Below are 14,378 nucleotides of genomic sequence, written 5' to 3'. Positions count from 1 at the left end.
ATGAAAGGGCTGAACTAGAAGACCTGTTAAGTCTTTAGCACTAAGTCTCTGATCTGCTAAACTGAGAGAATGAATAGCTCTTTTAAGATAGCTCAATACTGTCAAGATTTTCTGAAAGAACAGTTTGGGAAGCAATGTTATAAAGAAAGCTATGCTACTGCCCATCAACCAATAATAAATAAAACTACCCTCAAAGCAAAAATAACTTCAAAACATTACTACTTTTACCAACCAAACTCAAAAAAAGTGTATTCATTCAGTTCAGTAGAAACAAACCTCTGCTGTTTCATTGTCATTTCCAAACATCATGTGTGTCTCCCGCTTATTCCTCAAAGAATGATAGATGTAAACCATTTGTTCTTGAGTCTCATCCTTAAAAAGAAAGAAAAGTCACTAGCTACAAAATTTGCAGGGTTAAAGTAGCATTAAGAACTTTAAAAAGTTTTGGTTGAAAACTACTGTTTTTGACAGATGAATTTCTACATACTCTAAAGCTTCACTAATTTGGCAGAAAGAGAGTATCTCATTTAGTGAAAAGTCCAAAACTATAACTAAAGAATGGATCTGTGATCTCATCATTCTCCCAAGGGCATATACACATACATACTTCTTAATTGTGTGACTATGGTTCATATCCTCCCAAAAATCCTCCATAGGTCTCTACATTATGTGGGCAATTGAACACATGGATTTTCCATTATTATCTGTCATTCTCTCTATAAAATCATATCATTTAGCTAGGCAGATAAGAGATACACACTTATACATGGAAAGCTGAGTTATAAGATATAAATTAACAATAGAAGAAAGGTCACAAGAGTTCAGCTGATGGAAAGGACAATTTGGCTGGAAGTGGAAGATTTCATGATTGAAAAGGGTTTTCTCATGTGAACCTTAAGTATTTAGAGAGAAAGAAGTAGGGAAAACATTATCAACAAGGAGACAAGTATGAGCAAAGTCATAGTAATAAGCCTGTTTAGTTGAAGCGAAAGGATTCCTATAGATGACTAAAAAAACAGCATGTAGAATGTGTTTAAAAAACAAGGTTGAATTTAGGCAAGATCATAAGAATTGGAAGAGATGGATTTAAATTTTTATAAGAATTCTCAATGATGTTTGTTAAGGTGATGTGAAATATTTAGTGATGAAACCCGAGAAACTAAATCCTTTCTTTTGAGTATCTTCAGAAGCAGATGCTACAATTTTACATGTGTTCTGAATGGATTGGTTTGCATGTTTTAAAAGTACTGGCCTACTTCCTAAGCAGAGTTATGCAAGAAGTACTTTACATTCCTTAACAGCAAGAATTTTAGATTCCACAGATTTGGAAAAGACCTCAGATCTAATCAAAGAATCTTCTTTATAACATAACTGAGAGTCACCTAGCCTTTTCTTCCAGCAAGTGGAACAGAAACAGCTTTCTAAGGCAGCCCATTCTGCTCGAGGAGTGACAAAAGGTTTTCTTACATGGAACCTATTTGTACTTGCATATAACTTCTCCTGATTTGTTCCAAGTTCTCTACTCCATAAAGAAAACTGATTAACATGAAGGGAATGTAACTTTATGACCAAATTTTTTTTTAAAAAATCCAGTAATGGGGTGTTGAACAGCTTGTTAAGGTATCCTAACTCCTGTCTGGGAGTGGCAAAATAGCATCTACAAAACATTTCCTTGGTATAAGAATAGATGATAATTTTATTAGTTTTACCTAGCATTGTAAACCATATGATAAAACATAACTATTGTTCTTTGAAGAACCATCTTGAGTTCCAAGTACCCTTTTAAGTAGTCAATCAGATCCTCCAAGGATGTTTGAAGACCATAAACATTAAAGCAATAACTCCACTCCTCTCTGTGCTGCTCAGTGGTACAGTGGTTAGGAAGTTTTTTTACACCAAGATGAAGTCTTTGTATGTATCTGAAGGCAATGGGGAGGCAAGAGAAGATTCTTGCACATGAGAGCTTTGTAAAAAGCTGTTTTAGAAAAAATTAACCCAGCAGTTATAGGCAGGACGAAATGAAGAAGGAAAGGACTAAGAAGCAGAAAGACCAATAGGTGGCCAACAGGGTACTTCTACTATGGGACAGACGGAGGGGTGGCAGTGGGGGCAAGGAAGGAAGGGATGGATTTGAGAGATATTTGGAAGACTAAACATAGCTTTCTAACTGGCTGAATGTGATGGGAAAAAGAAGGGGAAAACTCTGGAGTGTAGGATACAACCTATACAGACTTTATGTCCTTGTGTGACTTTTGCCTGAGTCTTTCCATCAATCCTCCCATGAGATTCTCAAGAGAGAAAGAGGCAATGTTCAATGTACAGTTCTTTAAGATTTACAAAGTGCTTCACAGATTAGATGCTGTAGTTTTATACAGATGAGAGAACTGAGGCAAACAACTTGCCCAGGGTCACATTGCTATTGTCTTAGGTAGAATTTGAACTCAGGTCTTTTGACTCTTAAGTCTGGAACTCTTAACTGCTACGCCACCTAGCTGCAAATAGTGATATATTTTGAGTTCAGATGATTGATTCATGTTAGTGAAGTGTGAAGAGGCAGTCAAAATGAAGACTGGTTTTAAGGTATATTCTTAACTGCTTAGAGCTCAAATGTGTCGGCTTTCCTACTTATTACTTGTTTAGGCAGTCGTTTAACCTCCTTTGGCTTCAGTTTCCTCACCTGTAAAGTTAGAAGGTTGAAAGAGATAACCTGCAAGGTCTTATTCAGCTCTAAATATATGATCCTGTAGAACAGTGGTATATAAAGATATCCAAAAGTCATGTGCACCTGGATATGTTGGACAGTTAGAATGCTGAATCCACCTCTTGCTACCAATATGATTTGGAGTGTATCATATACAAGTTCCTGTATGGTTCCAAATTCTATTACCATCAAGACCAACAGGATCCCTTAAGCAGAGGATCTAAGGAGACACTAACAGAGAGCTGTGGATAGCTCAGGACTATCCAGTTATAATTTCCTTAAAAATGTGATACTGACTCTTGTTGTGATGCCTTAGAGTAAGGGCCCAATCAGTTTAAAAAGGGAGGCATAGCATAGACCATGGTTCACTGATACTCACAGAAGCATCCTTGTCTGCCTCCACTGTCATAACAATGTGGTCTTTAAATTGCAGTCTTACTCGGCTATTTAATCTTGGGAACTTTCCACCTACAGTAAAACCCCATTCAGGAAGAGAAATAAAACGGTTCAGATTTGAACTAGTTGAGAATACAACTGATCATAAAAGATGCAAACAAAACAAATGCCCAAGTGTTCTCTCCAACTTGTTTTATTTTAGCAGATCTTGACTACTTCCTCAAATGGCCTTGTTCCCCTATTCTAATTCAAGCAAATCAAATACTAACCTACTACTTCCCTAAATTAGCCTTATCCCAATATGCAAGATGTGAGGGTGCTGTGGGAGGAAGTATGATTAAACAATTATGGGGTTCTTAACCATTTTTGTCATGGGACCCTTTGGCAGACTGGTGAAATCCATGGCTCAATAACATACCAATTACAATGAAATACAGTTATAAAAATATTAAAAACAACAACAAAAACCAGGTTCATGGTTCCCAGATTAAGAACTTCTGGCCTAATGGGAACATCTTGTTCATTCATAAGTGACATAAAATAAGAGTACGGCACTGGGCACACTCAAAGGTTCTTGTGAATTGAATGAATGAATATACCAAAATCTTGTGCAAGCAAAAATATACTGGCTCAGAGAAAAGGCCAAAAAAATTTCAAAAAACAAAAACTCCAAAAATAAAACCACCCCAGAGCAAAATAACAAAACAAAAACCGCATCTCCTATGAAAGATTCTAGGTTATCTGCTAAGTTCATGATTCCAGCTTAGTCATTAACTAAGTTACTTCAGTATTTCAAAGCATCTATGAAGTTCTCCCTTCAGGATATAGAATGCAATCTATTGCAGACCTTTTGTTCTCACGTGGCTTTTGCTTAAGTCTTCCCATCAATTATCTATGAGATTCTTTGGGGAGAAAGGGGCAAGGTAAAGCCAATGTGTGGATGTAGTAGGGATCTTTATCCGTCACTGTTGGGATCTCTTTGTTCCTACTACACAACTCTCGATTTGCTGTTGGAACAGTGCTTAAAACACTACCTGATAATGGTGGATATACTTTGGATTAATGGGTATCAAACGTTGTTCCTAAAACTAACAGGACAAAATGACAAAATACACTAATACTGGCCCCAGGTCCATGACAACTTTATGCTCTTTCCTTCCCTCATGGTAACTACATAATAGGTCTAAGTAGGACCACAAATCTAACCAAGTCAGGTACCAAAAAGTAAACAGTAAATTTCACCTGGGGTGGAGAGATTGGAACCATCACCCAAATAGTATGGTGGCAATCTGCTCCTAATGAAATCCTTCTTCATTTCAGATGATCTCAGGTCTCTGGTACCCTCCAGCTGGTCTGCAAGAGTCCTCAGGAAGCCACTTAATCTCTTTGTTGCAATAGTTATGTCATCCACCTGCTAGGAAAAAAAACAAAACAACCTTTGTCATGAATCCAAAGAGGAGAATTCCTTACACCAGTCCCAGTTCAGTAGCATACACTCAAGGACAACACTCCCAAGTACCATCTAACCAGTTGTTTATTCATTTCAGTCATGTGCGACTCTCCACGACCCCATTTGGCATTTTCTTAGCAAAGACACTGGAATGGTTTGCCATTTCCTTCTCCAGCTCATTTATAGATGAGAAAACTAAGGCAAATGAGGTTAAATGACTTGCCCAGGTTCACACAGCTAGTAAGTGTCTGAGGCTAGATTTGAATTTACAAAGATGAGTCTTCCTGCCTCCAGGCCCATTGTTCTATCTACTGCACCACCCATCTACCCAGCAGGTACTATAAACTTATGAACATGGATCAGGAAGGGGACAGTTTCTAAGGGTGACTTTGACTCCTTGTATCCTTTTTTATTTAAGAGAGAGATTTAAATGGGGTAAAGGATCATTCTTTACCTTCTTTAAGGAGAGCTTGACCCACCAAGGTTTTTTAAAATATTTTTCCCAATTCCATGTAAAATTTTTTAACATTTGTTTTTTACAATTTTAAGTTCCAAATTCTTTTCTTCCCTTCTTCCCCTATCCTTTCATTGAGAAGGCAAGCAATTTGATAAAGGTTATAGCCCCTTGCCCAGGCTACAGCTCTCCTTGTCCTATCTTGATCACTGTCCCTGGTTCTCTGACTCATGTCACTCATAAATATCTTGTAATACTACATACTACCCTGGTCACAAAGATAAGAAAATGCTTAGTTCACTCAGGAGATGTCTGGTGGGAAAGTATCTGAGGTATTCCAGAAAGAAACCCTGTCCCATTGTTGCTGCAACCTCGAAAATCTATTCTGACACCGATATTGAGTCTGCTGATTTTCTTCCCACCTCTACCCCTCTGAGTTTCTTTACCATAAGTAGTTGCCGTGGTATGCCAGTCCGAAATTTTACTTCTTTCTTTGCAGTATCAAAGAGAAGCCCAGGAATCACATCCAGAAGAAAATCTCCCCATGAACTGGAGCACATAAAGGAAAAAAAAACATATACATACATGCATACAAAAATGAGCAAAGGTCCTTTCTAGTTTCTCTCTTTGAAATAATTAAGACTAGAAGCCCAGTTCCCAAAGGTATGGGAAGTGAAGCTCTAGTTTTACATGTGCATATGGATATGTATGCATATGCATGTGCATATATGTGTGTGCACCACTAATGTCCTAGTGAAAAGGCTATGCCTACAGAACCCAGTCTCTAGCAAGTCTAGATGGAAAAGTTTCAAAAGGAAGATGGACCATCTGGAGAAGTTCATCACCATACTGATTTCAGGTGATCAATTCTAGCCATAATCACTCATTGAAGGCCAACAGACAAAATTACAATTACAAATCCTTTATAAGATACTAATGACAAGGATTAAAAGTTTCTTTGACTATATACACTGTGAATGGCTTTATAATGCCCTGTGCCTATGAATGAAAATACACCAGCAATCATGTTCTGTCTCACCCAAGAAAACTTCAATCCTTATACCCACTTCCCTCAATCCCTGACCCCTGAATAAGTTCAAAGAAGGAAGCTGAAAAGTACTGGTGCATTTTCATAAGCTAGCTTATGCTGCCATTGGAAAAATGAATCATATCCTTTCATGAAACAGGAAATTCATGAGAACAAAGAAAAACAAGTCTCAAAACACAATTTTTGTAAGAACCACTTCCTAGGAAATGGCAGAATCCAGCGCATGTACCCAATTACATTTTAAGATGCTAACAGCATAGAATCTGAGGGAAAAAAACCAGAACATAATGCTAAAAGAAAAACTTAAATTTGAGTGATGCTGCATTGTGTAAACTAATACCTTTAAAACACCATGACTGCTAGTCCATGTAGCTAATGTTAACCATTAAAAACTGTCTTCTGGTAATGAGAAAAAGTTTTTTAAAAAACACAAAGGGTATCTTAGGTTAAATCTTTTTTTAACTGCCCATGTACAGACTCAGTGTTTTTTACAACACTGAGACACACAGTATTAAATTGTTGGCAAACCAACCTAAGCCAATTTCTCAGCAATAGTATTCCAGTCCTTTGTTCTGCTGTTCCTCTGTCTAGTTTCCTTCTGGGATAATTCACCAAAAAGGGGCAGTCCCCTAAGATTTGGTCTAGAGCTTGAAAAGGAAGCAAACTCAAATGAACACGTTCTATAATGTTTAAGAGGTCTGTTGTGGGAAAAGGTAAAAGCTACTGGCCTGAATAAGCTGGGTTATCTGTAGGTTTCAATTATCCACGCTTTCTCTATTCCTAATTAACATGGAGAATTTAGAATTCCTGCGTAGTCAGATTAAGAAACAGTACTCTGGCAGCAAGAAAGTCTGACAGGAAGCTAGTCAGGAAGACCAGAGTTCAAATCCAGCCTTAACTTTGTGACTCTAGGCAAGTAACTTAACTTTACTCAGATTCAATTTCCTTCTCTGTAAAACAGGAATAATGTTTAGTCTTTCAGTCGATGTCTGACTCTTCGTGCCAATACCATCTGTGGGGTTTTCTTGGCAAGGATATTGGAGTGGTTTGCCATTTTACACAGCTAGTATCTGAGGCTGGATTTGAACTCAGGTCCCCCTGACTCCATTCCCAGTGTTCTATCCACTGAGCATCTAGCTGCCCATGGAATAATAATAGTACCTGTCCATTGTTGCAATTGTAATGAGGATCAAATGAGATAGTATATATGAAGTACTTTGTAAATCTTAAATGTTAGATATGATCGTTTCTACTTCTAAGAAATATTTTTCCCTGTGTCACTAGCAGACTTCATACTGCTTACTACTGAACCAACATAGAAATTTACAGCATGATTTTCCCTCAGCCAAGCAACATTCGCATTTGTGTCTCACTCCCAGAAAGCCCACAAAAGATGATTTAAAAAGTTTTATCAAAATAGGACTAGCCCTGGGAGGAGGGCAGGAACTTGCTTGCCTCTTGTATCCCCAGTTAGCACAGTACCTAGCACACAGACTGACTGATTGGTTTTACTGATACAGGGAACTTCTACATTAAGGAAGCTCCCTCTTTCAATATAATTTGACGGGCTGTTTGCAACCTTTCATCTTAGAGAGTTGCCTCAAACCCTGAGAGGTTAAGTGACTTGCCCAGGGTCACACACCATCTCTTTCCTTCATCTTCCCCCAAATATCCACATACTCCTAGAACCTTTTCTGAGCAGCTTCGCTTTACACTCACCTCTACATTTCTTACTATATTTTTCAACATCCAAAACAGGTTCAGATCTTTTTAGCTGCACAAAATATTTTTGCCTCCAGGGCTTACTACCAACAGATCAGAAAGCAAGGCAATTAATAGCCTTTCTGGCAGGGCATGACACTGTGCCTGGCATACAGTAGGAGATTAACAAATATTTATTGACTGAGACTGGTTCTGGGAAGTAGGAGTCATCAATATACCTTTCCAGAGTCTGTGACTGATACAAATTCTGGAATTTACTTTGAAGAGGATGGAATTAATCTACACACCACACCACAGGTATAAATATTTATTTTGCTTGAAGGGATCCTGTGAAAATGACAAGGAACACTTCAAAATTCATAGGCTTCATACCCGTTTGTCACTTTAAGAATGAACAGACCACAGGTGAAATCGGGACCAATATCAGTGCAGGCCTCAACGTGGCCAGACAATTAGACTATAAAATGACACTATTTCACACATTTGGAAAGCATAACAATGCAGACTAATAGAAGACTTGGTTTGTTAGAAATAGTGAGGTGGGGATTGATATCTGTTTCTTTATACTTCTGAGCGAAAGAAGTATAAGAAGTTCTTTGAAAAACCAGGAGCAAATGACATTAGCTAACTAGATTTACAAGATCAGTAACTTTATTAATTTCAACCACTCCCACTTTGACAGTATGGTAAGGCCTCTGGACCCTTTGATTTTTTTTTAAATAAAATAAAAAATATAGGGTTACAAGGGAAATCGATTATGCTGAAATACCATTATCAATTTTTTAAAGTTCATGGACATGTAAAAAAGTCGTTGCTCTAAGCTGAATATAGTTTTGAAAGCAAGTTTTGAAAACAATTCCAGCACAGCTAATTATGCTCATAACTGCTTTTTCTGGCTTTTCCTACACATATGCTAAATGAAAGCCTAGAAGGAAGAAGCTCAGATACATAAACAACCTCACTAATTGGTCCAGGGACATATTTTTTTCTGTTAACTAAGAAAGCAGATTGTGGCACTTACCCACTTACAATCATTCTTCACACATTCGGTTTCAAAACACTTCTGTGAGCAAGTTTAGTTACTCTCATTGTCTGACCTACCATTATTTCAGAGGGAAAAACCACACCTAAAGACAATAAAGAATTCACCCAGGACAGGAGAGTTAGCGACCAGAATCTTCTTGAAGGGCCTTGACTCCCTATGTGAGACACTAGTCTCTGGTTACCCCTTGTTACCCTTTTCGTGAAGGTGACCAGTGGCTGTGTCAATGAGTCCTTCAAAGTGGGAGACAGCGAGAAGAGTGGAAGGATATTTACTTGTTCTGGTAGGTGCTGATGGTCACATGAGTAGAATGGGCTAGTCCAGGAGGAGTGTCAGCTTGATGGATGGTCCCTCGGGGGAAATATAACAAATCCCCTGGCTAAAATATGGGGGGGGAGGGGGAAAAAGGAGTATTATAATTGAACGTCAACTCTTTCTCCCCACCCCTGCTCCCATTTTTCAAAGGCTTTGAGTTTGAGCTCCTGGATACCGTTAAACTATTGTGTAATGACCCACAGGGCAATCTGGATGCTGATAATAAGGCTTTATTGGCAGTGGTGTCCCCAAATCATCCCATTCAGGTTATTTCACTTTCAAGTTCCCATTCACCAGTAGTCAACTTGTATAACTCTTAATTCCTGGGGGAAGCAGAAGTACCTGGGTTCAAAAAATCCCAAGGTCAGGATGGGGAAGGTATGGCTAGATGACAGTTAATGTAAAAAAAAAATTGGGGATTTTGGTGGATTCAAAGGAGTCACCATTGTAACACAGCACTCAAAAGAGCTAATGTGATCTTAAGCCGAATTAAAGACGCAGCTTCTAGAATAGGGGTTCTTAACCTGGAACACATTGATTTCAAGGGGTCTATAAACTTGTACAGGAAAAAATATTTTTGTTTTCCTTTGTAATTCTATGTATTTCATTTTATGCATTTAAAAACATTATTCTGAGAAAAGGTCCATAGGCTTTAGCAGTCTGCCAGAGTCATCCAAGACACAAAAAGAAGGTCTAGAAGAAGGGAGGTGATAGTCCTGGTTTTAGTCAATCTGGTCAGACAGACCAAGATTGAAGTAACATGGTCAGTTCTGCACACACACTTAATTTTAGGAAAAACACTGATAAGCCAGAAGACCACCAAAAGAAAGGCCACCAGGATTCCAAAGTACCAAGAAACCATGTCGTATCTGAGAATGTTAGCTTAAAGCTTTAGATTACTAATAATAGTTGTTTTCAAGTACCCAGGGTTTGGCATTGTTCTTTTTGGTCACAGAAGGCAGAACTAGGAAAAAATGGGTGGAAATTGCTAACAGAGATTTTGTTTAGCCTAATTCCTAATAATGAAAGCTCATCCAGAGTGGAATGGGCTGCCTTGGGAGGAATGTGTTATCCCTCTCTGGAGTCACCAAGCAGAGCCCACATAACAGCTTTGGAGAAATATCACAGAGATGCTGTGAGGTACATGACGGACTAAATGACTTCTGAACTCCCTTCTGTGACTCTGATGTGTGTTCACGTTCCTGTTTAATAAGCTGAGTCCTCACATATGTTGCCTGGCCTAGCTTTCCACATAAAAGACAACACTGTAAAGAGAAATACCCCACACATCTAAACCTGAAATACAGGCTCTATGTAAGCCATCAACTCCATTCCTGTGGTTCTGGGCCCTGCCTACTCTTCATCTCTCCCTCCCCATGGTTCCTGGTGGTTCTAAAATACACTTTCCCCCAAATCCTAATGGTGACCAAAGCATTTTATACAGCAAACTGTCAAAAAAGGAAAATTTTTGAATAGGTGTTTACTTTCCTTTTCCTTTATTAAGATTTTATTAATTTTATTTTTTAGTTATTTTCAGTTGAGTTTAACTCTTTGTGACCCCTTTTGGGGTTTTCCTGGCAAAGATACTGGAGAGATTTGCCATTTCTTTCTCCAGCTCATTTTACAGATGAGGAAACTGAAGCAAACGGGATTAAGTGACCTGCCCTGGGTCACACAAATTTGACTTCTGAGGTCAAATTTGACTTCAGGTCTTCCCAACTCCAGGCCTGGCACTCTATCCACTGAGCCACGTAGCTGCGCATTAATTTATTATTAAATATATTTAGTTTCCTTAAGCAGGAAATTACTCCCATGAAGGTGTACATTAATATGAAAAGTTTACACTGCTTTTTTCCAGTAATTAACAGTTGTATTCAGCCCAGGGTGGGTCCGGAGCTATGGAGATAGCTGACATCCTGTTCAAAAAAATTAATGCCTTAGGGCAGGGATTTTCAAACTGTGTTCTATAAAATCCCTCTGGGTTCCACAGAACTTTGTTAAACATATCTTTTGAAGACAAGTGTGGTCACTAGAAGATACGTTTAATATATGCCTGCCCTATCTTTCCCCAGCCCCATACCATCAGTGAAATCAGGGGCTAGAAGTCCAGGGAAGGGAGGGTAATATAGGTGTACCCCACATAGCCAGCAACTGAAAACTGGCCTTATGTAATGGGATTTTAAGCCTAAGGGATATTTGACAATTTAGCCATAGTGGCTTAGAACAACCACTTGAATGTGTTCAACCAAGAACAAAAAAAGTCAGGCAATTGTGTTTTAAAAAGGCCATTAAGAGACGGAGAGTCCATTCTGAAAAGAAGTCTTTTTCCAATTAACTAAGGGCAAGGAAAGTTTTAAATCTGGAAAGGAAGATATAAACCATTATATTTTTATTAACAATCAAAATAATGAAGGGCACAATCTAGACAATTTGTTTTGTTAATCATAGAGACTCACTGGAGAGCTTCAAATTAAACATTACCTTTCTGTTGTGAAACTAGAAGGACCCCTGTAAGGAGTAATCATAGTACTAAATGTAATAATGATAATATTAGCTATGACAGTGCTTAATTAAGTTTACAAAGCACTCTACAGATGTTATTGCACTTGATCCTCGCATGAACCCCGGGAGTTAAGTACTATTATTATCCCCATATTGAAGAAACTGAGGTTGCCCAGTTCCCATGACTAGTAAGACTCTGAAGCACGATGTAAACTCATGTCTTCCTGACTCCCAAGTCCAGCACTCTATCCGCTATAACACCTAAGAGAATAAGAAATGAGAGTTGTGCATTCCTTCCCCTAAACCATTCTCTGTTTTAGATTTCTTGTCTTAAGTCCTGGCTTACAAGTAACATTCAGATACTGAGTTTTAAAAAAGACTAGGGGCACGCTGGCTGCCCTTTGCCAGGGAATGCACAGGATAACAATACCCCACTGCCCCCCCCCATCAAGGAAATTCGTAAGTATTTTCCAAACAAAAATTCTTCTATTGGAGGCACCCTGGGAGCACGTGCTCTCTGCAGGGCCAGGCCGACATTTCAAGAGAACATACCCAGATGCTCCCTAAAAGGGTTGTGCCTGAACATGTACTTACTGGTTCCCCAAAGGGAAAAATTAAACCCACTCACACTATACCAGGTCAGTCAGAAATCAAGGTATGTATGTCACCACCTCTAAGGGCACATTTATTTTTAAAGTTAGAGTCTGTGAATCTGTTGCCTAAGTGTTGAAGCCACAATGAAGGTGGAGGCGGAGTGAGGTGGGAGTGGGCGGGCATAAAGCTCCAGTTAAACGTGGAAATGAATCTTTTCGGAAAATCAAGTTAACAGTAATAAGAATGCACCACTACCTGGTGCACAAAACCATGCTGTCCTGTGGGGATGTCTGTTCAGTAGGAGGTAGGCTAGGACAAACAGAATTTGTTGCTATTTTGTGACCCCATTTGACGTTTTCTTTGCAGAGATACTGGAGTGGTTTGCCGTTTCCTTCTCCAGCTCATTTTACAGATGAGGAAACCGAGGCAAACAGGGTTGAGTGACCTGAGGGTTGAGTGACTTGCCCTTATGCTGGATGGCAAAGACTGAAGCTCTGGTTTTTCACAGAATGGAGTAAAGGCAGCCTGCACCAGGTGGTCACTACACAAGCTATTAAACTTTCATCCTGAACCTGCACTCAGTATACAACAACGATACGCACAGGGCAGCTAGGTGCTGCAGGAGATAGAATGCTGGGCCTGGAGTCAAGAAGATTCATCTTCTTGAGTTCCAAATCTGGCCCCAGACACTTACTAGTTGTGTGACTCTGGGCAAGTCGCTTACTCCTGTTTGCCTCAGTTTCCTCATCTGTAAACTGGGGGGAAAAATGGCAAACCACTCCATGACTGAAATCACTGAACAACAACAGATTACAAGCTAGCTAAAAGTAGAGTAATACCACTCTTCAGTCAAATACCTTTAATGTGAACTCATGTGTTGGTGCCCCAATCCTGTCTTCTGACTCCACATTGTACTCGCGAGCAAGGGGCACAGTGGGTTGGTACAGGCGCCAGTGTTTCTTTCCTTCCAGTTGCAAGATGAACACCTGTAAAGAGGCACAAATTCCACAAGTGTTGGACAGTTTCCTGATTCCTTAAATCCCTTAGCCTTCAAAAGATCCTGGATAAATGAGAAGTTTAATTTCAAGGGGAAAAAAAAGTTTCTTTCTCCACATAAAGAGGTGCCACTCTGCCCCCCTCCTACCTCTATCCCCCTCCAATTCCAAGAAAAGATGCTCAACTTCATTCATGTTATGGATCCCTTTTATAGTCTGGTGAAAACTATGGACCCCTTTTCAGGATAATATTTTTAAATATGTAAAATAAAATAATTGAGCTTAGAAAGGAAATTGTAATTTTCTTGTAATTTTCTTTTCCCCTTGTAAGTTCATAGACCGCCTGAAATCTACACATGGTCCCAAGGCCTTGGACTCCAGCTTAAGAACTCTAGCTCTAAATTATGACTGCTGACACATGAACTTTCAATGGTAAAAATAATTACATAACTTGTAAAGACACATCAAACAAGAGAAAAATATTCTCTCTACTTTTTCAAAGCAGCTCAAAAGGCTTTGAACATCTTTTACTCCCTTAAAAAAACTATCGTCTGAATGCTCTTTTTTTGCTTTTTCTTTCTCGTGGATTGTCCCATTCTCATTCTTCTTTACAACATAACTAATGTAAAAATATGTTTAATAAAAATGTACACGTAGAGCCTTTATCAGATTGCATGCCGTCTTGAGGAGGGGAGGAAGGGTGGAGGAGAAAATTTAAAACTCGAAATATAAGTGAATGTTGGAAACTAAAATTAAATAAAGAAAAAAACCCATCATGTCTGACAAAGAAAGCTGATCAATTGCTATAAAATCATAGCCAAAACCCAGGTCAGGAAATTGGGAGCATGGAAAGCTTGCACACGCCAAGCCGGAGCTGTCCCTGAGATTCTGGAACAACACAACACTTAATGTCCCAAGAATGCATCAATAAGACCAGAGGCTAGCCCCAACGTTGAGCTGAAAGTCAGGCTGTGAGCAAAAAAGAAAAAAGAATTCCACCATAAAATGCTATTATGGTGACAGAGATGCTCATGATACAAACCCAGAACAAGAAAATGACAGCAGTTGATTGAAAGAAAAATACAGCTTAGACACAAATTCAACAAGAATTCACAGAAGAGATGAAGCAAGAATTTTTTTTAAAAGGTTAAATATGTTT

The 14,378-nt window shown here is 38.9% G+C and overlaps 1 protein-coding gene across 3 annotated transcripts in view; it reads right to left on the bottom strand.

The window, feature by feature from the left end:
- Positions 1-14,378, bottom strand: part of RIOX2 (ribosomal oxygenase 2) — a 50,590-nt gene that overhangs the window by 17,543 nt on the left and 18,669 nt on the right. For 2 of the 3 annotated variants that reach the window (XM_036747826.1, XM_036747827.1), the window contains exons 4-9: positions 13,082-13,210; positions 9,089-9,192; positions 5,448-5,550; positions 4,340-4,511; positions 3,081-3,169; positions 277-372 (exon numbers count right to left, since the gene is read on the bottom strand). In XM_036747826.1, coding sequence (XP_036603721.1) covers positions 277-372; positions 3,081-3,169; positions 4,340-4,511; positions 5,448-5,550; positions 9,089-9,192; positions 13,082-13,210 — 693 coding nt within the window. The remainder of the gene's footprint in view (positions 1-276; positions 373-3,080; positions 3,170-4,339; positions 4,512-5,447; positions 5,551-9,088; positions 9,193-13,081; positions 13,211-14,378) is intronic. The other variant, XM_036747828.1, reaches the window with a different exon arrangement.

The sequence above is a fragment of the Trichosurus vulpecula genome, chromosome 2 (assembly GCF_011100635.1).
Source record: "Trichosurus vulpecula isolate mTriVul1 chromosome 2, mTriVul1.pri, whole genome shotgun sequence".
Lineage (NCBI taxonomy): Eukaryota > Metazoa > Chordata > Mammalia > Diprotodontia > Phalangeridae > Trichosurus > Trichosurus vulpecula.
This window is presented reverse-complemented; position numbering and strand designations above follow the sequence as displayed.